The sequence below is a fragment of the Staurois parvus genome, unplaced genomic scaffold, assembly GCF_062004578.1.
Source record: "Staurois parvus isolate SC_StPar_1 unplaced genomic scaffold, SC_StPar_1.0 ptg000144l, whole genome shotgun sequence".
Classification (NCBI taxonomy): domain Eukaryota; kingdom Metazoa; phylum Chordata; class Amphibia; order Anura; family Ranidae; genus Staurois; species Staurois parvus.
Window position 1 is genome coordinate 2,249,489 of NW_028317940.1, and position 25,913 is coordinate 2,275,401.

Consider the following 25,913-nt stretch of genomic DNA (forward strand, 5'->3'; position numbering starts at 1 on the left):
TGAAAACCCACCTCTTCAGGGAAGCCTACCCCACCCTCACCTAACAGCCGCTGCCCTTCCCTCCTCCTTCCACTCCATCCCCCACAGCCATTTCCTCCTGTACCTCTACCCCCTCCCTCCTAGATTGTAAGCTCGAAAGAGTAGGGCCCTCTTACCCCTTGTGTGCTGTTTGATGTTACTGTACTGTTTCATGTATTGTCCCCCCTCTATTGTACAGCGCTGAGCAAACCCTTTGGCGCTATATAAACTCGATAAATAAATAAATAAATAAATGTGTGGGTGAGGTGTGATTTCCATTAAAATTTTTTTCCAGAGATTAGGATACCTAGCAAGACTGGATCGATCTGGAAAATGGTCCCTCCTCTTTGTGAGATCTTTGATGTTTAACAAGGTTTATTTTATGCTTATAACATTTCCCGCACGCTGAACAGGAATACGGCTTCTCCCCTGTGTGAGATCTCTGATGTCTGGAAAGACTGAACTTCTCTGAAAAACATTTCCCGCACTCAGTACAGGAAAACAGTTTCTCCCCCGTGTGACATCTTTGATGTTTAACAAGGTTCATTTTATGCATATAACATTTCCCGCACTCTGGACAGGCATACGGCTTCTCACCAGTGTGAGATCTCCGATGTTTGGAAAGAATGGAGCTCTCCGAAAAGCATTTCCCGCACTCAGGGCAGGAATATGGCCTCTCCCCTGTGTGAGATCTTTGATGTTTAACAAGGTCGTTTTTATGTTTATAACATTTCCCGCACTCTGGACATGCATGCGGCTTCTCGCCAGTGTGAGACATTTGATGCTTGGAAAGACTGGACTTCTCTGAAAAGAATTTCCCGCACTTAGGGCAGGGATACAATTTCTCCCCTGTGTGAGTTCTTTGATGTTTACCAAGGTCTGATTTGTTTGAAAAACATTTCCCGCACTCCGGGCAAGAATGAGGCTTCTCCCCCGTGTGAGATCTCTGATGTATAACAAGCACTGATTTATATGTATAGCATTTTCCACACTCGGGGCAGGCATACGGCCTCTCACCAGTGTGCGACTTCTGATGTGTGTAAAGATGGAACTTATGTGAAAAATATTTCCCACACTCAGAGCAGGAATATGGTTTCTCACCTGTATGTATTCGGAGATGTCTGGAAAGATGGGACTTCTGTGAAAAACATTTCCCACACTCAGGGCAAGAATAAAGCTTTTCACTAGTGCGAGATCTCTGATGTACAGAAAGACTTAATCCAGAGCAAAAACCTTCCCCCCATTCAGGACAGGGAAATGTCTTCTCCCCCTGAACCCCAGCCCCATCCCCCACAGTACGAGGTTGCTCAGAGTCAGAAGGACTCCATAGTCTCTCCACCCTGGGAAGTCCACCATCCATAGTGGAGCTCATTGTCTTTTCTCCGGCACAATCTCCTGGGATGTCCTCATCTTCCATTTTACAACCTGGAGATAAAGTGAGACGATCCTTTGAGGGTTTCTCCATGGCGGGTCCTGGAAAAATAGAAAAACATCATCAATAGATAGGAGAGGGTTAGTTCACTTCCATCAAGATTCCATCTGTGTCAGGGAGATAGGAGGGAGCAGATGTTCTCTGTGGATTTCGCAACCAGCTGGGACTCCTCCCCTCTTCAATCAAAGGGCCTTTGCTCCTCCTCCCAGATCACTTCTACATTTACACCGCCTTGTCAGAGGAGCAGGAACCAATGGGGGCTGGGGGGCGGTAACAGAGCAGAGATAAGAGAAGAATATATTCTGGTCACCTGTGCTGATCTCTGTAGGAGTGTCCTCCTCTATGAATGTCCTCCTCATTCCAGCCTCCTCCATATATTGCTCATCATCCCTCTCATACGTCTCTTCTACTTCACCCTCAACTTTCATGTTCATCAGATCTTCACCCTAAACCAACAGAATGGCAGAAAATAACATCTGTAACATAGAAGGATTTATGATGTGAGATCACATAGAACATCTCATCTTGTAGAGTCCACACATCGTCTCCACATGTCAGAGTGTTCCATCACTTTATGTTCCCGACCCTCAACTCCACCGACCTGATGATGGTGAGGGATGGTGTGACCTTCCTGTGTGGAATCCCAGGAATACAGAGGACGGGGACATCTCTCTGGTTGGTTCCTGGTATTAGGTGGATCCATCATATCCTTGTGTCCTTTAGAAAGATCCTCCATCACTCCATACTCCTCATCCTCCTCTTTATACTCTTCTTTGGGAACAATATTATATACTCCAAGATTTCCATTCTGGATAAATAAAAAACATTCATTGTAACAAACAAGCTTTTGTATAATTCAAAGATACCAGTGATTGTTCCTCATCTACCTGATGATGGTGAGGGATGCTGGGATCTTCCTGTGTGGAATCCCAGGAATACAGAGGACGGGGACATCTCTCTGGTGGGTTCCTGTATCTGGATGACTCCACCATGGTGTCCTGGTACAGATCTTTGTGTCTTTCTGGAATCTCTGACTTGTCCTTCCCCCCATCCTCATCCTCCTCCTCTTTTATCTCTTCTTTAACCTCAACTGTAGAATCTCTCAGGTTTCCACTCTGAATATATAATAAAATGACATCAATGGTAACAATGCAGATAATGTACAGATCCTAATGATACTATCAGTGATTGTTCCTCATCTACCTGATGATGGTGAGGGATGGTGGGACCTTCCTGTGTGGAATCCCAGGAATACAGAGGACGGGGACATCTCTCTGGTGGGTTCCCATGACTGGATCCATCTACCTGATGATGGTGAGGGATGGTGTGACCTTCCTGTGTGGAATCCCGGGAATACAGAGGACGGGGACATCTCTCTGGTGGGTTCCCATGACTGGATCCATCTGTAGGAAACACACACACTGACTGAATCCATTGTTTCTATGTGTTTATCAGATGATGGGGGATCTAGGTGGACCCTCCGTACTGCTCTCTCCTTTCCAATAAAGTCTCCTCTTACCCGGTGATGTGAGGGGAGGCTGATTGTCCATCATGAAGTCCTTGTAGAGGTCCTTGTGTCCTTCTAAATACTCCCACTCCTCCATGGAGAAATAGACAGTGACACCCTGACACCTTATAGGAACCTGACACACACAATGATACAGTCACCATCCAGACACATCCCTTATAGAAATCCTTGTGCCCCTAAAAAAGACGTCACAGTGACGGTGGAGGGAGAGGACAGGCGTGACGGTGGAGGGAGAGGACGGGCGTGACGGTGGAGGGAGAGGACGGGCGTGACGGTGGAGGGAGAGGACGGGCGTGACGGTGGAGGGAGAGGACGGGCGTGACGGTGGAGGGAGAGGACGGGCGTGACGGTGGAGGGAGAGGACGGGCGTGACGGTGGAGAGGGAGGACGGGCGTGACGGTGGAGGGAGAGGACGGGCGTGACGGTGGAGGGAGGTGACGGTGGAGGGAGAGGACGGGCGTGACGGTGGAGGGAGAGGACGGGCGTGACGGTTGAGGGAGAGGACGGGCGTGACGGTGGAGGGAGAGGCCGGTGGAGGAAGAGGATGGACATGATGGGGGGGGTTACTGGGTGTAAATAGAAAATAGGATCTTATTACCTCCTCTGCTGCCACTTCCACCGATGTCTCCTCTCTATTTCCAGAACTTATTTATTCCTGACATCACTTCCTGTCTTCCATACAGACTTCCGGTCTGGGTAGAAGCGAGATCCCCACCTTGTGGAGCTCAGAGGAACTGCAGCCCTGAGAAGCGTCTGGTAGTGTGACCCCGGCCTTGTGCTGGGTGTGTATGGACTGTATGTCCTCATAGAGGGGTCACCTCCACTCCCACCAAGGGGGACAGAAATATATGACTGATCGGGATGAGTGGAGGGATTTTGAAACCTTTGGTTTTGCAGCAAAACTGATTATGGTTTTGGTCATGATGACCTCTAATTTTTTTACTTCGAGGTGCTTCGAGAAATTTGCTTGGAAAAACTTACATACCTTGATTTGCAAGCCCCATGATGCTCCTGTTCATCCAACCAAGACTCAGGAGGAGGTGGAATGGGTGTCGTGGGTCACCCCCTCACTGTCCTCATCAGATGTACAAAGCAGAAGGCAGTTGTCCTCTACTGCAGCAGAGCACCCAGGGAGATCAGGATGGGGCCCCATACCGCAGTACAGATGGGATGGGGAATGACCCTTTCTCTCTGGCACATGGATATAACAAAAAACCCAGCAGAGAGGAAAGGGTGGAAATGGCTCCTGATCTCCAAGATGTGATGGTGGAAGAAGAAAAGAAGCAGAATACAGCAGAGGTCCAGGTTGAAGGGAAAGTGTAAGGAGATGGAACTTCAACGGTCTGATGAGAGCCCCATCATAGAGGCATTAATTCCAGTTATGGCTGCTCACATAGAGCTGACATCTTTTTTGGGGGGGACAGTGAGGATGGAAAAGAATGTTGATTGTTGATGCTCCAGTATCTGGTATGGTAGATCTGGTGCAGCAGGGGAGACAGCATCAATGAGGGTGGAAGACCACCCAACAGCCTCTATAAAAGAGCACTGGACAGCAGGATGCATGCACTCAGCTATGGAAGGTCTGACTCATGCCCACCAAAGCAGCCAAGGTGGTTCCTGCACCCTGAGGGTCTTTTTCTTCTCCAGCCAAAGGAAACATCTGTAGCATTCTTTAACCTCTGTATCACGTACCTGGTGATGGAGGCCAATGGAGAGAGGGCTTCCCTTGTGGCTAAGTTCCGGACTCCCCTGAGAGTGGGACAGTGGGAGTCAGGCCCAAAGTTTCACAGGTCGCCTGTAGGAGTGCTGGTTGGTGGTCCACTCAGAAGCACAGCTGGTGCACGGAGATAGGTCTGCAGACAGGAGGCGCCTGTACGTGGTATGCAAGCCCTTCCGGGATTTAGATGTTTACTGCATAGTTGGTTCAAGCCAAGGTCAGGTACCAGGTGGGAATCAGAGCAGACATAGTCAGATGGGATAGCCGAGGTCATTCACAGAGGAGCAAGAGAGAGAGTATTCGTAAGCCAAGCCGAGGTCAGATCAGGGGTAAGGCAGAGTAGACAGGTCCAGGAGCAAGCCGAGTCAGTAACAGGAAATCACAAGTCAGAAACACAGGGAACAAGGCACGGGGAGCTAGAGATCATCCAGCAACTTGAGGAAGTGATGATCCTCCTTATAAAGGCCATCTGACACCACACTGAGGCTGATGTGTCCTTCTGCGGCCATGTAGAGTACTGGCAGAAATGCCAGATCTTCCAGAACTCCTGCCGTGTACAGGACCCTGACACTCTACCTGTAGAAGATACATAGAAGGAAGTCAGGATCTCACGTGGGAGGAAGCAGTCTCCACGGGAGGTCAATAGGTTCTAGCAATTCCCTGGTGACCTGTGAGTAGTGTACAGGGCAGGTATTTACAAAGCGTCAATAGAATATGAATTCTCTCCCTTACTCTGAAGCCTTATTTACCACTGTTCTCCAGACCACAAAAATTCTTGACATCCATCCCAGCTAGTAGACATGTAGCTATGCAAAACTGGGAGTATATCTACCCTGACACATTTAGTACCTTTGAGGAACTTCTACAGGATGTAAATGTCCCACAGACTTCCCGGCACAGGTATTCCCGTTGGCTTATAGGTAAAAATGTAACCCTTTCAGCCATAATTAAATCAGATGACCATCGTGACATTTTGGTGGGGCAGGGTGGTTGTCCGTGAGTCGGTCACACCCTAAAGTCACAAAAAAAAAAAATTTTGGAAGAGATTTTCAGAGTGTTATCAGGGACAGTCACGGGTTAGTGGACAGAGCTGAAAATGCACATATGTATGTGTAGAAATGGTGGACATAAGGTCCTGGGCTTGGATCATTCGTCTTTCAATCTGGAACCATTAGTTGGGCTTGATGACTTAATCCTTGGCATATGTACCCACAGCAAAAAAAAAATAGTACCTCCTTGATGGCCACCAAACCTGTATTGGTCGGACCAGCATGTGGATAGACTGCTGAAAGACAGACAGGATCTTCTTGTCAAGCTCCAGTAGACTTCAACAAACTGGCGGCCATCTGCACAGACTCCCTGTTGCATGAATATAAATGATAGATGGTTTCAGCTCCTGTTCTCCAACTGTAGAGAACTCCCCAGACGTGTTTCGTCCTTCGGGCTTAATCGTAGAGACCTCTACGACACAGTTGGTTTCCTTGTGCAGACAGCCACCATTTTGTTGACATCTACTGGAGCCTGACAAGTGAATCCTTGGCAGCTCCGCCAGAATCCTGGGAGCCCCAAAATAGGAGAAAAGGCCTCAACAAAATGGCGGCCATCTGCACAGACTCCCTGTTGCATGAATGTAAATGATATGGGTGAAAGATGGTTTCAGCTCCTGTTCTCCAACTGTAGAGAACTCCCCAGATGCGTTTCGTTCTTTGGGCTTAATCGTAGAGACCTCTACGACACAGTTGGTTTCTGTGTGCAGACAGCCACCATTTTGTTGACGTCTACTGGAGCCTGATGTCTACTGGAGCCAAAATCCTGGGAGCCCCAAAATAGAAGAAGCCTCCACTGAGAAATTCAAGCGAGACAGACAAAGGAACACCAGATGGTCGTCTTAAGATTCCATGAACATTTATTGGTGAGACAACAGAATGAGCCAACATTTCAAAGCACCAAACAATGCCCCCTTCACGAGGGCTTGGAAAAGAATACTAGTTTCCCAAGACAAGTCCATTGCGACTAATATTGCTTCTTTTTTTAACGTAGAACCATTTCTAGATGCTTTAATAATGGTCCGATGTTGCTGGTGCAGCATGGCCAATGTGGTGAGGTTTTGACGTGTAGGTGTTTCACATATCAGGCCATTGACCGGAGCTTTGTTGATGCTGCATTTCATCCAGAACTGCCTAAAGTGGCCACACACTTCTGACCTGCCGCTGGGCACCCTGAAAGCCAGTGTCCCTCACCAGGAACTGTTAAGCCAGCATGCTCATTTGCCAAGCATGATAGTGAAGAGCAGCCAGAAGGTTGGTGCCATTGTCACACATGACCTGGCCTGTGATAAGCTGGCATGGGGGCAGCCACCACCCAGCCTGTTTGTCCCTGAAGAGCCTTCAAAGTCTATGGTCCAGTGTAGCTCCTGTCCTCAAAGCAAACCAGCTTCAGATTGTCATGGCAGCATTGTGCCTGGGACATTGCATAGACTCTGGGGTGCTTAGGGGAACTGATGGTTCTGAGGCATCATTGCCTGAGGAAATTGAAAAGATGGGAGAGTTGGCTATGTAATCACCATCACCAAGGTGCAGGACATTGGGAAGCACAACCAGTTCCAGTTCTGTGCTTCATCCTGCATCCTTCTTAGCTGCTACATTATTTGCCCAGTGTGCTGTGAAGATGATATACAGTTCCAGCCCACGTTTGCTGGATCCAGCAAAAGCCAACAACCTACCGAGCAAAATGGGAGATGTTGATGGTGTCAGTGATGAGAATGGAGTTGAAGTTCCAGAAACACGGCTTGGCTCCTCCCAAGACTGGGCTGTTTGTATTCATGCTGATCCTCGTGTTTAGAGGGACACGGGACATAGAAAAGATGGAGGGGGGTTTCTCTATGTTAGCTGTGATGTGAAAGTGAGGAAGAAAGATGACCTTGTGGTTGGAGGTGGTGGTGTGGAGAAGGAATTACGGGAGGAATGATAGATGGGTCTATGGACTGATGGACTTATCATTGGAGTATACTACAGACGTCCTGAGGTCTATGAGAAGAGGAAGAGTCGGCTGTTCTAATAAGGTGATGGTGCGGAGGAGGAATTACGGGTGGAATGATAGATGGGTCTATGGACTGCTGGACTTATCATTGGAGTATACTACAGACGTCCTGAGGTCTATGAGAAGGGGGAGAGTCGGCTGTTACAACAAGGACAAGCTGGGGACACCAAACTACTAAGACACAAGATGGAGACTAAAACCTACAGGATGGGCCGTACTTGTAGTGTTAGAGAAAGGAATAAAGGAGAACATTTCATCACACAAATCTGAAGGAAGACTTTTATCAATCAATTTACATCACGAGTTTATGAATGGAAATATTTAATCTACATTTGTTTCATGCTAAAAAATGTGTTAATACTTTTGCATTTTTATCAGGTAACTATGACATTTTACATCTGAAATGTAACTTTTTTCACTTTCAAGCAGCAGGTGGCACTCTCCAAGCAAATGAAGCTGCCTGTGCAGGTTGATGACTGAACTAAAATGGTCAGTCCTGCCGTGTAGTCTGATCTCCCCTTCTCTCCATCCACAAGCAATAGCTAGCTCCTTTCTCACTATGATGTCTTCCATGGAAGCTTCTGCTAAAGGTCAGGGGAGATCAGACTACACTGCTAGAGGGACCCAACCAGCAGTGAACCCCCCCCTTCTTCTCTCTCACCATGATGTCCTCCATGGAAGCTTCTGCCGAAGGTCAGGGGAGATCAGACTACACTGCTAGAGGGACCAACCAGCAGTGACCCCCCCTCCTTCTCTCTCACCATGATGTCCTCCATAGAAGGTTCTGCTGAAGGTCAGGGGAGATCAGACTACACTGCTAGAGGGACCCTACCAGCAGAGACCCCCCCCCCCCCTCCTTCTCTCTCACCGTGATGTCCTCCACGGAAGCTTCTGCTGAAGGTCAGGGGAGATCAGACTACACTGCTAGAGGGACCCAACCACCAGTGACCCCAGCCTTCTTCTCTCTCCTAGCAGAGGAAGCCAGACACAATTTTGAAGTCTTTAGTGATCTCTGATCTCCTTATAAAGTGTTTCTTCCATGATAAAGATCAGAGGAGCGCTCAGCCACGTGTTTTCTGAGGTGTATATCAAGGTGTGCTTCTTCCCAGTTTGAGATCTCTGATGTACGGCAACATATCATCCATATAGAAGACATTTCCCGCACTTAAGACACTAATACATCTGGAGGGATCTGTGCGTTTTCTGATGTTTGGTAAGATAGGACTTCTGTGAAAAACATTTCCCGCACTCAGGACAGGAATACGGCCTCTCTCCTGTGTGAGATCTCTGATGTACATCAAGGTTTGTTTTATGCATATAACATTTCCCGCACAGTAGACAGGCATACGGCTTTTCGCCACTGTGAGATCTCCGATGTTTGGAGAGACTGGAACTCTCTGAATAACATTTCCCGCACTCAGGGCAGGAGTACGGCTTCTCCCCTGTATGAGACCTTAGATGTATAACAAGGTCTGATTTGTTTATATAACATTTCTCACACACTGGGCAGGCGTACGGCTTCTCGCCAGTGTGAGAGCTCCTATGCCTGGCAAGCCTGCACTGCTCCGAAAAACATTTCCCGCACTCGGGGCAGGAATACAGCTTCTCCCCCGTGTGATACCGTTGATGTTTAACAAGGTTTGATTTCTGCGAAAAACATTTCCCACACTCGGGGCAGGAATACGGCTTCTCCCCCGTGTGAGATCTCTGATGAATGATAAGAACCGATTTGTGCGTATAACATTTCCCGCAGTCAGGGCAAGAAAACGGCTTCTCCCCCGTGTGAGATATTTGATGTTTAACAAGTTCTGACTTCTGTGAAAAACATTCCCCACACTCGGGACAGGAATACGGCTTCTCCCCCGTGTGAGATCTTAGGTGTATAACAAGCACCGATTTCTGCGTGTAACATTTCCCGCACTCAGGGCAGGTATACGGCTTCTCCCCCGTGTGGGACCTATGATGTTTAACAAGTTCCGTTTTCCTTGAAAAACATTTCCCGCACTCTAGGCAGGCGTATGGCTTTTCCCCCGTGTGAGATCGCTGATGTATAACAAGAACCGATTTGTGTCTGTAACATTTCCCACACTCTGGGCAGGAATACGGTTTCTCACCCGTGTGTAGCCTCAGGTGCCGGGAAACAAGGTGCTTCTGTGAAAAACATTTCCCGCACTCAGGGCAGGAATACAGCTTCCCACCCTTGTGGGACCTCTGATGTCCAGGAAGACTCAATTCAGAGTGGAAACTTTCCCCGTGATCAGAATATGAATATTCCCTCCCTCCCCGAATCCCGGCCCCATCCCCCACACTACGAGGTTGCTCGGAGTCAGAGGGAGTCCATGGTCCCAGGCTGTAAAGTCTGCCGTCCATATGTGGGGTTATCGTCTTCTCTCCGGCATAGTCCCAGGTGAGGTCCTCATTTTCTATGATACAATACGGAGGAAAAGCCAGACGATCCTTCGAGGGTTCCTCCAGGGCGGGGACTGGAAAAAAAAACAACAGATTTGTATAGAAGACATGACCGTAGACCTGGACTGATGGTGAGCACTGGATGGAGCCTGCAGCACGATTTTCTCCTGCTTCCCATTGGTTGCTTAGGACGCAGGCAGGTGCCGGCTACAACCAGTGATGTCACCCAACCCCCTTCACTTGCATGGCTGGCAATCCCCATGTGAGCAAAGGAGCTGGGGAGAGTTGGGGAAAAAACGATGATTCCCCCCAAAAGTTATAGCATTCCCTATATCAGCTCTCCCCGGTCCCAGCATTCGCCATATCCGCTCTCCCCGGACCCAGCATTCGCCATATCCGCCCTCCCCAGTCCCCGCATTCGCCACATCCGCCCTCCCCGGACCCCACATTCGCCCTCCCCGGACTCCGCATTCGCCCTCCCCGGACCCCGCATTCGCCACATTCGCCCTCCCCGGACCCCGCATTCTCCACATCCGCCCTCCCCGGACCCCGAATTCGCCACATCCGCCCTCCCCGGACCCCGCATTCACTATATCCGCTCTCCCTAGGGGGAGAGGGGAGAGAGTACATGCTTGTTCCCCCCTTTTCTGGCCAGCCAGGCTGCATGTTTGGATAAGGATCATGTGTGGATTTTTGCTTTAAATTCATACCAGACTGCTATGAATTATGCAGTAACAGAGCAGAGATAAGAGAAGAATATACACACACGGCTCCAACAAATGAAAGGAAGACTTTGAGAACCCATCAGATGTCAATGGGGACAAATCTCCTGCTGGATCTCTATACTGACATGGACGGGGGGATGGGTGAGGAACGTAAGAACGCCCCATCGTTTGATGGAAATGAAAATGATCGACCTACAGAGGACTGAATTCACAGACACCCCGAAAATCAAAGTGAAGAAATGATGCAGCAGGAGGGGATTCCATATTGGTGAAATGTCATTGCAGCAACTCAGAATGGTCCTCAGTAGTCTGTGTGGCCCCCACGTGCTTGTATGCATGCCTGACAACGTCGGGGGAGGGTCCTAATGAGACCACGGATGGTGTCCTGGGGGATTTCCTTCCAGATCTGGACCAGGGCGTCACTGAGCTCCTGGACAGTCTGAGGTGCAACCTGGCAACGTCGGATGGACCGAAACATGACATCCCAGAGGGGTTCTATTGGATTTAGGTCAGGCGAGTTTGGGGGCCATTCAATGGTATCAATTCCTTCATCCTCCAGGAACTGCCTGCATACATGAGGCCAGGCATTGTCCTGCACTAGGAGGAACCCAGGACCCCCTGCACCAGGGGGAACCCAGGACCCCCTGCACCAGGAGGAACCCAGGACCCACTACACCAGCGTAGGGTCTGACAGTGGGTCCAAGGATTTCATCCCCATACCTAATGGCAGTCAGGGTGCCATTGTCTAGTCCGTAGAGGTCTGTGCGGCCCTCCATGGATATGCCTCTCCAGACCATCACTGACCCACCACCAAAACGGTCATGCTGAACCATGTTACAGGCAGCAGAATGTTCTCCACGGCTTCTCCAGACCCTTTCACGTCTGTCACATGTGCTCAGGGGGAACCTGCTCTCATCTGTGAAAAGCACTGCCAATTCTGGGGTTCAATGGCAAATGCCAATCCAGCTCTATGGTGCCGGGCAGTGAGCACAGGGCCCACTAGAGGATGTCCGGTCCTCAGGCCACCCTCATGAAGTCTGTATCTGATTGTTTGGTCAGAGACATTCACACCAGTGGCCTGCTGGAGGTCATTTTGTATGGCTCTGGCAGGGCTCATCCTGTTCCTCCTTGCACAAAGGAGCAGATACCGGTCCTGCTGATGGGTTAAGGACCTTCTACGGCCCTGTCCAGCTCTCCTAGAGGAACTGACTGTCTCCTGGAATCTCCTCCATGCTCTTGTCTCCTGGAATCGCCTCCATGCTCTTGAAACTGTGCTGGGAGACACAGCAAACCTTCTGGCAATGACACGTATTGATATGCCCTCCTGGAGGAGTTGGACTGCCTGTGCAACCTCTGTAGGGTCCAGGTATCGCCTCATGCTACCAGTAGTGACACTACCAGATCCATATCCCAGGAGTGGTCATTGACTTGATGCTAGACTCGGATTACAAAGTCTGCCTTTCATTTTTTTGAGCAGTGTATTCTGGTCACCTGTGCTGATCTCTGTAGGAGTGTCCTCCTCTATGAATGTCCTCCTCATTCCAGCCTCCTCCATATATTGCTGATCATCCCTCACATACATCTCTTCTACTTCACCCTCAACTTCCATGATCAGATCTTCACCCTAAACCAACAGAATGGCAGAAAATAACATCTGTAACATAGAAGGATTTATGATGTGAGATCACATAGAACATATCATCTTGTAGAGTCCACACATCGTCTCCACATGTCAGAGTGTTCCATCACTTTATGTTCCCGACCCTCAACTCCACCTACCTGATGATGGTGTGGGATGGTGTGACCTTCCTTTGTAGAATCCCGGGAATACAGAGGACGGGGACATCTCTCTGGTGGGTTCCCACGACTGGATCCATCTACCTGATGATGGTGGGGGATGGTGTGACCTTCCGGTGTGGAATCCCGGGAATAAAGAGGACGGGGACATCTCTCTGGTGGGTTCCCATGACTGGATCCATCTACCTGATGATGGTGAGGGATGGTGTGACCTTCCTGTGTGGAATCCCGGGAATACATAGGACGGGGACATCTCTCTAGTGGGTATCTACTAGGTGGCTCCATCATGTATCTATCTGAAAACTTCTCCATCACACCATACTCTTCGTCCTCCACTTTATACTCTTCTTTTAAAACAATATTATAATCCTTGAGGTTTACACTCTAAATATATAATAAGACATTCATTGTAACAAAAACATGCTGTGTATAAATCACAACTACCAATAATTGACAATCAATCACTTACCTGATGATGATGATGGATGGTGTGACCTTCCTGTGTGGAATCACGGGAATACAGAGGACGGGGACATCTCTCTGATGGGTTCCCATGACTGGATCCATCTACCTGATGATGGTGAGGGATGGTGTGACCTTCATGTGTGGAGTCCCGGGAATACAGAGGACGGGGACATCTTTCTGGTGGGTTCCTGTAGCTGGATGACTCCACCATGATGTCCTGGTACAGATCTTTGTGTCTTTCTGGAATCTCTGACTCCTCCATCACCCCATCCTCATCATCCTCCTCTTTTATCTCTTCCTTAACATCAACTTTATCATCTCCTGGGTTTCCGCTCTGAATATATAATAAAATGACATCAATGGTAACAATGCAGATAATGTACAGATCCTAATGATACTATCAGTGATTGTTTCTCATCTACCTGATGATGGTGAGGGATGGTGTGACCTTCCTGTGTGGAATCCCGGGAATACAGAGGACGGGGACATCTCTCTGGTGGGTTCCCAAGACTGGATCCATCTACCTGATAATGATGAGGAATAGTGCGACCTTCCTGTGTGGAATCCTGGTACTCCCGAGGATGGGGACATCTCTCTGGTGGGTTCCCATGACTGGATCCATCTGTAGGAAACATACACACTGACTGAATCCATTGTTTCTATGTGTTTATCAGATGATGGGAGATCTAGGTGGACCCTCCTGCCATGGATGAGGGGAATAAAAGGTAAAAAGGAAAGAGGAAGGCTAACTGGCATGGATCTTCAGAAATCTAACAGCAAGCTGGGAGATTGTCACGAGTACTCCAAGCTCCTCAGTCATGCAACACCACACACACTAGTATCCTACAACTGCCACCAGATAGGGTTGGTGAGTAACTATGGCGAGGGCCTTGTTTGGTAAAGGAAGACTGAAAAGAAATCTTATTCTGAGCAGCTCAGAAACAGTTGTCACTGCCCACAATGTCCACTGGTCCACTGTCTGGTCTGGATATGAAGAAGAGTCTGTAAGTGACCACTTGGAAGGAAGTGACCATGGAACTGAGGACCCTCATACAAAGAAAAGTATGCAGAGAAGTTAGATGAAGGACATGAAGATGCAGCTTCTGAAGTTTTTCCTCCGGAAGGAAAACTCTGGCCATAGTGATGTCCAGGATAAGTCCCAGGTAGTCCAAGCAAGAAGAGGGGAGAAGGACGGACTTGCAAAGATTCAGTGTCCATCCAAAGTCTGCCAGTGACTTGATCGTGATGGAAGATTGTGTTCCAGATTTCATGTAGACTGTACTTTCAGGAGCAGGTCGTCCAGATAGGCCACAATCGATGTCACGCGGAGATGCAGAAAGCCTACAGCAGAGCCAGTACCTTGGTGAAGAATCATGACTCTGACGCCAGTCCAAAAGTAAGGAATGTCCCCTAAAACCAACCAAAACAGTGGAACTGTTGGTGGTTGCGGCAGATGTCCCGCAGAGGCGCAGGAGAGCCTAAAACCAAAACAGCAGAACTGTTGGTGGTTGCGGCAGATGTCCCGAGGAGGCGAAGGAGAGCCTACAGCAAAGCCAGTACCTTGGTGAAGATCACGACTCTGACGCCAGTCCAAAAGTAAGGAATGTCCCCCAAAATCAAAATGGTGGAAATGGTGGTTGCGGCAGATAGGTATGTGGAGATAAGAGGCCCTGGTGTTGACCAAGGCCAGGAGATCCCCATGGTGTAGAAAAGCTACAGCAAAACGCAGATTCCATCCAAAAAGACCTTAAGATCCAGAATTTAGCAGACAGCGTCTTTCTTTGGAATTGTGAACAAAATAGAAGTCCCTGAACCTTTCAGAGGATGGAACAGAGGCAATCACCTTCTGATCCAGGAGCCCTTGAGCTGCAGAATGCAGGTCAGCCAGATGCTGAGGTGAAAGATGCAAGTTGGATGGAAAGAAATGATTCAGCAGAAAGAACTGTAACTTTATCTTGCAGCCAGAAGGGACCACCTCCAAAACCCATTTATCTGAGACATGATGTAGTCAGCAGTCCACCAACAGCAGGAGATGCTCCCCACCTTGATATGGTGAGGTGAGGTGAGGGTGCGTCTTCATGAGTGCTTCTCTTTGGACATGGAATCCTTGGGCTACCAGATACGTTTGGGTCCAGAGAAGGGCTTGGGGGACTTGCCTTTGGAAGAGGCTCCTAAAAAAAAAACGCTTGTGAGCAGAGAAAGACAGGCCAGCCTTACAACAGGTCTCCATCATCTTCTGATTAAAAAGATACCCTTGCCACCGGCAATATTTCCAAAGATCCAGGGAGTGACTGCCTGCAAAAGGCTGCTCAGTAGGTAATTTCTTTGACGCCTGATCCACGGACCAGCACTTAAACCAAAGATGACGTAAAACAACGGAAACTGTAAGATGGGAAACCAGCTGGCCTCTTACTCAACAGGGAAGAGATTCACACCTCTGGATCACCACTAGCAAAATGGATAAAAGTAGGAGCTTCATGTGTGCCCAGCATTCAATATAGGCATTGCTCTATGTCCCAGTGCGGCCTGTGAAGTGAGCCATGCTGTGGCTGCACTTTGGTCCTCTCTGGAGGAAGCCTCCGGAGTAGAGGAGGAAGAGAACCACCCCCCACACCCACCAAAATAACTTGTAGCAGTGGGGAAAAAAAGTGCAACTCTGCCAAAAATGGCGGCTCCACCCTCCTTGCTGCTAGTCAGTGTCATCCCGCTGGCACTGTTTACTCACGGAGAAAGAGAAGCAGCCAGGTTCTCCCTGAATGAGACAGATCAAGTCCCTCAAGAAGCACCAAATATTCCAACAGCCTGGGCCATAATGTGGGAAAAACAGAGACACAATAATAAAGGCCCATGCATAATGGCAACATCCTTGCTGGGGGGGAAGGGGGACTCCCAAACAGAGAATAGAAGGAATCTCCCAGGGATAGGAACATTTACATGTTCCTGATGCCATCAACATCCACCATAGGAGAATACTCATGGTTAGTAAAGGCTGGAACTTGTAGTTTTCCAAAGATGAAGCATTTCTCCAGTCCTAGGCTGATGCGAGTGTCATTGGTCCAAACACAAAGCCATGATAGAAGGACCAGGTCCGACTGTCGTACTCATCTGCCCAGGGTTGGAGACCCTCAGGGCCACTCTGCAACAACAGAGCTATTGCAGCCCATCCCATCATAATGGAGAGCTGCCACCATCTCTGGCCTAGAACTATATTCCCTTCGCACACATTCCTGGAAGTATGGCTCATAAATGGAGGGCGCTGTAGGGACTACCAGCCAGGACTGGAAACATCCTCAGAGCTGAGGAGGAACCCTCTTCCCCCACGTACATATTCGCCAGCACTCCACGGATCTCAAATATGGTCCAAACAAGATTTTTTATTACAGAAAGCTCACATCACAAAAGAAAATGCAACTCGCAGGACCCCTTCGACAGGCATATGATGACGGAGGGGTGCTGATCGGTTCCGAAACGTTGAACTTTCTTTTGTGATGTGATCTTTTTGTAATAAAAACCTTGTGTGGACCATATTGGAGATCCGTGGTGTGCTGGCGAATATGTATATGTGTGTGGGGGGGTGAGGGTTCCTCCTCAGCTCTGAGGATGGTTGTTGCCTCCTGAAACAGTCATGGGTTATATGGACCTGCTGGTTCTGAGGACACAAGTCAAGGATGTGATTGCCAACATCAGCACCTCAGCCTGATCGCAACATGTCCACGTATCGCAGACCGCCTCCTGTCATATCTGTAACGTCACCCCACCTCCATATTATCATGACACCTCTGTACTGCTCTTAATGAAGTTTCCTCTTACCCAGAGATGTGGGAGGCGGCTGATTGTCCATCATGACGTCCTTGTGTATGTCAGAAAACTTCTTCATCACTCCATACTCTTCATCCTCCTCCTTATACTCTTCTTTAACCACAACAGTATTATAATCCCCGAGGTTTCCACTCTGAATATTTAATAACACATTAATTATAACAAACATGCTGTGTATAAATAATAACTACCAGTGATTGTTCCTCACCTACCTGATGATGGTGAGGGACGGTGTGACCTTCCTGTGTGGAATCCCGGGTATACAGAGAACGAGGACATCTCTCTGGTGGGTTCCCATTACTGGACCCATCAACCTGATGATGGTGAGGGATGGTGTGACCTTCCTGTGTGGAATCCCGGCAATACAGAGGTTGGGGACATCTCTCTGGTGGGTTCCCATGAGTGGATCCATCTACCTGATGATGGTGGGGGATGGTGAGACCTTCCGGTGTGGAATCCCGGGAATTCAGAGGACAGGGACATCTCTCTGGTGGGTTCCCATGTCTGAATCCATCTGTAGGAAACACACACACTGACTGAATCCATTGTTTCTATGTGTTTTTTACGAGGATGGGGGATCTAGGTGGAGAGTTCGTACTGCTCTCTCCTTTCCAATAAAGTCTCCTCTTACCCGGTGATGTGAGGGGCAGCTGATTGTCCATCATGACGTCCTTGTAGAGGTCCTTGTGTCCTTCTAAATACTCCCACTCCTCCGTGGACTGGAATGGCCGGTATGTGTTCTTCAGATGTGTCGCTTTTCCATCAATTACCTTTTTGTCTCATCGGTCTTTCCTAATGGATTAAATAACTGCAGGAAAATAATTGGTTCATAGAGGTGGAGACAGACATGATTATGGAGGAAAAGGACGGACATGACTATGGAGGAAAAGGATGGACATGACTATGGAGGAAGAGAACGAGCATAACGATGGAGGAAGAGTAAGGGCATGACGATGGAGGAAGAGGACAGACATGACAATGGAGGAAGAGGAAGGACATGATGATTGAGAAAGAGGATGGACATGACGATGGAGGAAGAGGATGGACATGACAATGGAGGAAGAGGATGGACATGACAATGGAGGGAGAGGACGGACATGACGATGGAGGAAGAGGACAGATGTGGCGATGGAGAAAGACGGACATGACAATGGAGGAAGAGGACGGACATGACGGAGGGTTACTGGGTGTAAATAAAAAAACAGATCTTATTACCTCCTCTGCTGCCACTTCCAGCAATGTCTCCTCTCTACTTCCTCCCGACTCCCCTCTCACCCGGAATTTCTTATACCTGACATCACTTCCTCTCTTCCATAGAGACTTCCTGTCAAGAAGTGAGATCACCAATTTGTGGAGCTCAGAGGAACTGCAGCGCTGAGAAACATCTCGTAGTGTGACCCCAGCTGTCAGCGACCGACTGGCGGTAGCCTCTAGCAGCCCACTGGCCGGAATCCCTCAGGGCGCGGAGTCTAAGCCTCAGTCTGCTGGTTCACCAGAGCCCCCGATGGTGGGGATGGACTTGAAGCAGGTCGCGACCCCCGAGGAACACCAGCTGTGGTAGAGGCGGAAGCCAATGGCGTAGAGCAGGTGAGAGCCAGACGTGAAGAGGTATGCGTGGTCAGACGGGCCGGGTCAGTAACAGCGGAGCAGACAGTGCAGAACGGCAGGCAGAAGAATAACAGGTCACAAGCCGGATTCAGTAACAGGAGGTCAGGCAATCAGAAACAGGTAGAGAATAGTCAGGACTTAGCCAGGGGTCAGAGCAGGAGAAGGCAGCAGTATCAGGAACAGGCTTGGGTCAGCAACAAGGTATCAGGAACACAGGAGTAATCAGGAACACAGGAACAGGACAAGACCAGAAGGCGATTTGGAGATGCACAGGCAGGTTTAAATAGGCCGCCCTGTGCTGTCATTGGTGCGGCCGCCGCCACGATCGCCTAGGATTCAGTGCTCGCTGGATTGGACGAGGCGCCGGGATCCCTGACACCGGCCTTGTGCTGGGTGTGATTGGACTATATGTCCTGTACAGGACACGGAAATGTGTCCTGGATGGCAGGTCTAATCCCCTGGTAGTTGAGTTGTGGTCCCTTTAAGTGGGACGGTTTGAAGACATTGTTGAGTATTCAGGGGTTCTCACCCATGTAGGTTGAGCTCATTGACTTTTCTCCGGCACCATCCCTCACAGTACGAGGTTGCTCAGAGTCAAAGGGACTCCATGGTCTCTCCACACTGGGAAGTCCACCATCCATAGTGGAGCTCATTGTCTTTTCTCTGACACATGGAATCCCCGCCCCATCCCTCACAGTATGAGGTTGCTCAGAGTCAGAGGGACTTCATGGTCTCTCCTCACTGTGAAGTCCACCATCCATAGTGGAGCTCATTGTCTTTTCTCTGACACATGGAATCCCCGCCCCATCCCCCACAGTATGAGGTTGCTCAGAGTCAGAGGGACTTTATGGTCTCTCCTCACTGTGAAGTCCACCATCCATAGTGGAGCTCATTGTCCTTTCTCCGACACAATCTCCTGGGATGTCCTCATCTTCCATTTTACAACCTGGAGATAAAGTGAGACGATCCTTTGAGGGTTTTTCCATGGCGGGTCCTGGAGACATAGAAAAACATCATCAATAGATAGGAGAGGGTTAGTTCACTTCCATCAAGATTCCATCTGGATCAGGGAGATAGGAGTAACCATAGGCCAAGGCTTCTGGTGATATGTAGCACTGGAGGGAGCTTGCAGCAGTATTTTCTTCTGAAAGGATAAGTGTTTCAGTCTTTACATCCCAACAAGACTGTTGAAAAAAATGTATGTTCACATTTAGCCATAAGTCTGCTCATAGAAGAGGGAGCAAACCAAGATAGGTTCATAGAAATCTAGGAAGGCTATACCCCACTACATGTGACATCGTTCATCGGCTTCCACAGTGCCCAAAGGACCAACCTAAGAAAGGCTCAGATCTTTGTAACTAGGGGTAACACCCAACCTAATACTGCCAGCTGAACCCCAGGCATCAGTACAGGGAGGGGACAATTATCAACCCAATATTGGCTATTATATTATTCAGCTGCTGCCTTACTCTGGACTAGGATGAGCAGTTCAAACTGAACCATGGCTGTCCAGGTGTTCCAACAAATGCCTGAAAATGGAGCCGGAGGCCATGATTATTACTGATGTTACTTCCGGGGAGAGTAGCTTGGTGCGTGGAGTGGTGAGACGTTCTTCTCAGTGGCTTCCATTTCCACAGGGCTATAGCCAGACTGAAACAAAGTTTAGCGACAATGCTGGTTGGCACAGTCTGAATTGATTAGCAGAACAGGTGCCAGGGAGGATAAGTAGAGCGGCAGACCGAGCACCTCTTGTGACATTAACTTTTTTTTACACAATTGTCCTCCAGGGACAGCATTCACCTAAGATGGCACCAGCACCTTCTTCCCCCACAAACCTCTGCAGGTGAGCACACAACACCACTCACCCCTGAGAGACTGTTCACTCACTCCAGAAGCATGTCACAAGTCTCCTTATGCTCAAAGGACAGATGGGACATGGAGAGCTACATAAAACCCTTGCCCACTAAATGGGATTTTGAGTCTTTCATTACACTCCTGGAAAAAGAATTATAAACAGTAGATTGCTGATTTGAAAAAAAAACATATGAGGGTTAGGATTGAGGATGGAGGAACTTGATGGAGACTAGGATGGAAGACATTGATGGGGACTAGGATGGAGGATATTGATAGGGGCTAGGATGGAGGACCTTGATGGGGGCTAAGATGGAGAACATGATGAGGGCTAGGATGAAAGACCTTGATGGGGCTAGGATGAAGAACCTTGATGGGGGCTAGGATGAAGGACCTTGATAGGGACTAGAATGGAGGATCTTGATGTGGGCTATAATGGAGGATCCTGATGGGGGCTAGAATGGAGGATCTTGATGGGGGTTAAGAAGAAGGACCTTGATGGGGACTAGGATGGAGGATCTTGATGGGTACTAGAATGGAAGATCTTGATGGAGACTAGAATGGAGGACCTTGATGGAGACTAGGATGGAGGACCTTGGTGGGGACTAGGATGGAGGACCATGATAGGGGCTAGGATGAAGAACTTGATAGGGGCTAGGATGGAGGACCTTGATGGGGACTAGGATGGAGGACCTTGATGGGGACTAGGATGGAGGACCTTGATAGGAACTAGAATGGAGGATCTTGATGGGGGCTAGGATGGAGGACCTTGATGTGGACTAGAATGGAGGATCCTGATGGGGGCTAGAATGGAGGACCTTGGTGGGGGCTAGAATGGAGGACCTTGGTGGGGGCTAGAATGGAGGATCTTGATGGGGGCTAGGATGGAGGATCTTGATGGGGGCTAGGATGGAGGACCTTGATGGGGACTAGGATGGAGGACCTTGATGGGTACTAGAATGGAGGATCTTGATGGAGACTAGAATGGACGACCTTGATAGAGACTAGGATGGAGTACCTTTATGGAGACTAGAATGGAGGATCTTGATGGAGACTAGGATGGAGAACCTTGGTGGGGACTGGGATGGAGGACCTTGATAGGGGCTAGGATGGAGGATCTTGATGGGGGCTCGAATGGAGGATCTTGATGGGGGCTCGAATGGAGGACCTTGATGGGGACTACGATGGAGGACTTTGACGGGTACTAGAATGGAGGATCTTGATAGGGACTAGGATGGAGGACCTTGATGGAGACTAGGATGGAGGACCTTGGTGGGGACTGGGATGGAGGACCTTGATAGGGGCTAGGATGAAGAACTTGATAGGGGCTTGGATGGAGGACCTTGATAGGGACTAGGATGGAGTACCTTGATGAGAGCTAGAATGGAGGAACTTGATGGGGGCTAGGATGGAGGACCTTGATGGGGGCTCAAATGGAGGATCTTGATGGGGGCTCGAATGGAGGATCTTGATGGGGGCCAGGATGGAGGACCTTGATGGGGGCTTGAATGGAGAACCTTGATGGGGACTACGATGGAGGACCTTGACAGGTACTAGAATGTAGGATCTTGACGGGGGCTAGGATGGAGGACCTTGATGGAGACTAGGATGAAGGACCAGGATACATCACAAGCATGTATGAGGAGCTGCACAAATACCCAGACACATTTTTCTATTTTACACAGATGTCCACTGGCACTTTTGATGACCTTTGCCAGCAGCTTGGAGGTATGGACACCAACATGAGGATGAGTGTGTCTCCTGAAGAACATCTTCTGGTCACACTCAGGTATGATATTATAATGTAAACATTACTAAGGCAAGTGGTCAAAATTTTGCATCCCTCCAGCACTGCAGTATTTCCTAACGGGTGGGAGCAACGCGGCAAAGGTGACCCGGGAAACTTGCTTGGCACTGTTGGAGGAGTTGTGTCATGTCGTGATGCCTCAGCCAACAGAAAAGGTGTGTGAAGAGTTGGCAGATGAATTTTGGGAGAAAACTCAATTCCTACACTACATCGGAGCCCTCGATTAAAAACATGTTAGAATGAAAATGCCTTCACACTCTGGATCTACGTTTTTCAACTGCAAGAAATACATTTCTATTGTCCTAGTAGGATGTTTATTGATGCGGGAGCCTATAGGAGTGAAGAAGATTCCAGGATCTTCAGAGAATCTGTGATGGGGCATCGGCTGTATGAAGGACGTCTCAGGATTCCCTCAAGGAGGCCTCCTCCATGTACAATGGAGACAAGTCTGCCACTTGCCATTGTAATGGATGACACATTTGGACGAGCAGAGAACTTAAAGTGGTCCTAAAGCCAAGACATTTTTTACCTTCATCCATTCCCTGCAAGATTTCACAATAGTCATATCACCTCCTCACCCCCATATATACCTACCTGAGTCCCATCTTGGTCCAGCTCTGTGCCCATCTGAAGCAATGCTGTTCTCCTTTCCTCCCCTCAAAGGAAACAGAGACAGCAGCTAGAGCCATTGGCTCTTCTTGCTGTCAATCAGATCCTGTGACGAGGGAGCAGGGGGCAGGACCAAGCTGTGCTGTGCGTGTCTATGGACAGGAGAGTGAGCTTACAGGCTACCCCACATGGATGAAAAAGTGAAGCCTACATTTCATCTGTATGAGGCAAGTCTTTCGTTCTCTGCCAATGGACACATTTCCCTAAATAGATAAAAAAAGTGAAGTATGCTTTTCATCCGTATGAGGTAAGGCTTCCATTCTCTGACAATGGACACATTACTCTACATGGATGAAAACGTGAGGTGTAGTCTCCATCCGTATGAGGTAAAGCTTCCATTCTCTGTAACTGGATGCATTACCCCACACGAATTAAAAAGTGAGGTGATTTTTTTCATCCTTGTGAGGTAAGGCTTCCATTTTCTGCGATTGGTCACAATACCCAACACAGATGAAAAACTGAGGTTTTTTTTTTTTTTTCAGCTGCGGAAAGTAAGGCTACCACAGTTGTGTCCTTTTCACCCTTGTATGGTGCAGATGGATGCATTACCCCATATGGATGAAAAAGTGAGGTGTATTTTTTCAGCCATGTGAGGTAAGGCTTTCATTCTCTGAGAATGGACACACTACTCCGCATGGATGAAAAAATGAGTTGAATTTTTTCATCCGTTCAAGGTAAAGCTTCCATTCTCTGAGAATAGACACATTATCCCACACAGATGAAAAAGTGAAGCGTGCTTTTTATCTGTATGAGGTAAGGCTACCATTCTCTGACAATGGACATACTACTCTACATGGATGAAAAAGTGAGGTGTAGTTTCCATCCGTATGAGGTAAGGCTTCCATTCTCTGAGAAGCATTAACCCACACGAATGAAAAAGTGAGGTGATTTTTGTTCTCTGACAATGGACACATTTCCCTAAATAGATAAAAAAAAGTGAAGTATGCTTTTCATCCGTATGAGGTAAGGCTACCATTCTCTGACAATGGACATACTACTCTACATGGATGAAAAAGTGAGGTGTAGTTTCCATCCGTATGAGGTAAGGCTTCCATTCTCTGAGAAGCATTAACCCACACGAATGAAAAAGTGAGGTGATTTTTGTTCATCCTTGTGAGGTAAGGCTTCCATTTTCTGCGATTGGTCATGATACCCAACACAGATGAAAAAGTGAGTTTTTTTCAGCTGTGCAAAGTAAGGCTACCACTGTTGTGTCATTTTCACCCTTGTATGGTGCAAATGGATTCATTACCCCATATGGATGAAAAATTGAGGTGTATTTTTTCAGCTATGTGAGATAAGGCTTTCATTCTCTGAGAATGGACACACTACCCCACATGAATGAAAAAGTGAGGTGTATTTTTTCATCCGTATGAGGTAAGGCTTCCATTCTTTGTGATTGGATAGGCTATCCCACATAGGTGAAAAAGTGAAGTACACTTTACATCCGTAGGAGATAAGGCTTCCATTCCCTGAGAATGGACACATTACTCCACATGGATGAAAAAGCGAAGTGTACATTTTATCTGTACGAGGTGAACCTGTGCCCTCAGATCCTGATCAGGATGTTCAGTTTATGGACTTACACTCCAATTCTCATGTCATGAACATTTCAAATAAATTTGTTTATTTCTTCGTTTTCCCATAGGGTCAAGTGTCTGGCAACACGAATATGATGATGAAAATGTAAAAAATAAAGAATATTTAAATAAAGTTTTTTTGAAAATAATGATTTGTGGTTTGTTATCGTATCACAGTTGTATCTTTTTAAATTGTGTATGATGTAAATGGATGCATTTCCCCATATGGATGAAAACGTGAGGTGTATTTTATCAGCCATGCGAAGTAAGGTATTCATTCTCTGAGAACGGACACACTACCCTACATGGATGAAAAAGTGAAGTCAACCTTTCATCCATGCGAGGTAAGGTTTCCATTCTCTGAGGATAGACGCATTACCCAACACAGATAAAAAGCAAGGTGTATTTTTTCACCGGTTCAGGGTAAAGCTTCCATCCTCTGAGAATGGACGCATTACCCCACATGGATGAAAAAGTGAAGTATACTTTTCATCCGAATGAGATAAGGCTTCCAATTCTCTGTGACTGGGCGCATTACCCCACATGGATGAAAAAGTGAAATGTACATTTCATCTGTTCAAGGTAAGGCTTCCATTCTCTGAGGATAGACGCATTACCCCACATGGATGAAAAAATGAAGTATACTTTTCATCCAAATGAGGTAAGGCTTCCATTTTCTGTGACTGGACGAATTACCCTACATGGATTAAAAAGTGAGTTGTATTTTTCATCCGTGTGAGGTAAGGCTTCCATTTTCTGCGATTGGATGCATTACACCACACAGATGAAAAAGCGAAGTATACCTTTCATCCATGTGAGGTAAGGCTTCCATTCTCTGTGACTGGAAGTATTACCCAACATGGATGAAAAAGTGAGGTGACGTTTTTTTTTTATCGGTTTGAGGTAAAGCTTCCAATCTCTGAGGATAGACACATTACCCCACATGGATGAAAAAGTGAGGTATACTTTTCATCCAAATGAGGTAAGGCTTCCATTTTCTGTGACTGGACGCATTACCCCACATGAATGAAAAAGTGAGTTGTATCTTTCATCCGTGTGAGGTAAGGCTTCCATTTTCTGCGATTGGATGCATTGCCCAAAACAGATGAAAAAGCGAGGTGTATTTTTCATTCGTGTGAGGTAAGGAAATCATTCTCTGAGAATAGACACATTACCCAACACGTAAAAAAAGTGAGGTGTATTTTTTCAGCCATATGAGGTAAGTCTTCCATCCTCTGTCAATGGACACATTACCCAACATGGATGAAAAAGTGAAATGTACTTTTCATCTGTTCGAGGTAAGGCTTCCATTCTCTGAGGATAGACGCATTACCCCACATGGATGAAAAAGCGAAGTATACTTTTCATCCGAATGAGGTAAGGCTTCCATTCTCTGTGACTGGACGTATTACTCCACATGGATGAAAAAGTGAGTTGTATCTTTCATCC

At 47.9% G+C, this 25,913-nt stretch overlaps 2 protein-coding genes and 1 long non-coding RNA gene across 3 annotated transcripts; 1 reads left to right on the forward strand and 2 right to left on the reverse strand.

The window, feature by feature from the left end:
* Positions 1 to 100: 100 nt before the first annotated feature.
* LOC149465107 (uncharacterized) lies at positions 101 to 3,649 on the reverse strand. The gene is made up of 6 exons (XM_089673802.1): positions 2,970 to 3,649; positions 2,654 to 2,853; positions 2,338 to 2,565; positions 2,052 to 2,258; positions 1,768 to 1,896; positions 101 to 1,486 (listed from the first exon to the last, which is right to left on the reverse strand). Exons 1-6 carry the CDS (start codon positions 3,052 to 3,054, stop codon positions 326 to 328), a joined length of 2,010 nt encoding a protein of 669 aa, XP_089529928.1. The 5' UTR covers positions 3,055 to 3,649; the 3' UTR covers positions 101 to 325.
* Positions 3,650 to 6,583: 2,934 nt separating this feature from the next.
* Positions 6,584 to 18,212, reverse strand: LOC149465108 (uncharacterized). The gene is made up of 8 exons (XM_089673635.1): positions 17,581 to 18,212; positions 17,162 to 17,463; positions 16,941 to 17,082; positions 13,553 to 13,752; positions 13,135 to 13,464; positions 12,648 to 13,049; positions 12,360 to 12,492; positions 6,584 to 10,217 (listed from the first exon to the last, which is right to left on the reverse strand). The coding sequence occupies exons 1-8, from the start codon at positions 17,612 to 17,614 to the stop codon at positions 8,908 to 8,910; spliced, it is 2,853 nt and encodes a 950-aa protein (XP_089529761.1). The 5' UTR covers positions 17,615 to 18,212; the 3' UTR covers positions 6,584 to 8,907.
* A 44-nt stretch (positions 18,213 to 18,256) lies between these two features.
* LOC149465109 (uncharacterized) lies at positions 18,257 to 24,613 on the forward strand. Its single transcript, XR_016312255.1, has 3 exons — positions 18,257 to 18,536; positions 22,094 to 22,197; positions 24,533 to 24,613. It is a non-coding gene; the product is annotated as an uncharacterized LOC149465109 (long non-coding RNA).
* Positions 24,614 to 25,913: the final 1,300 nt, after the last annotated feature.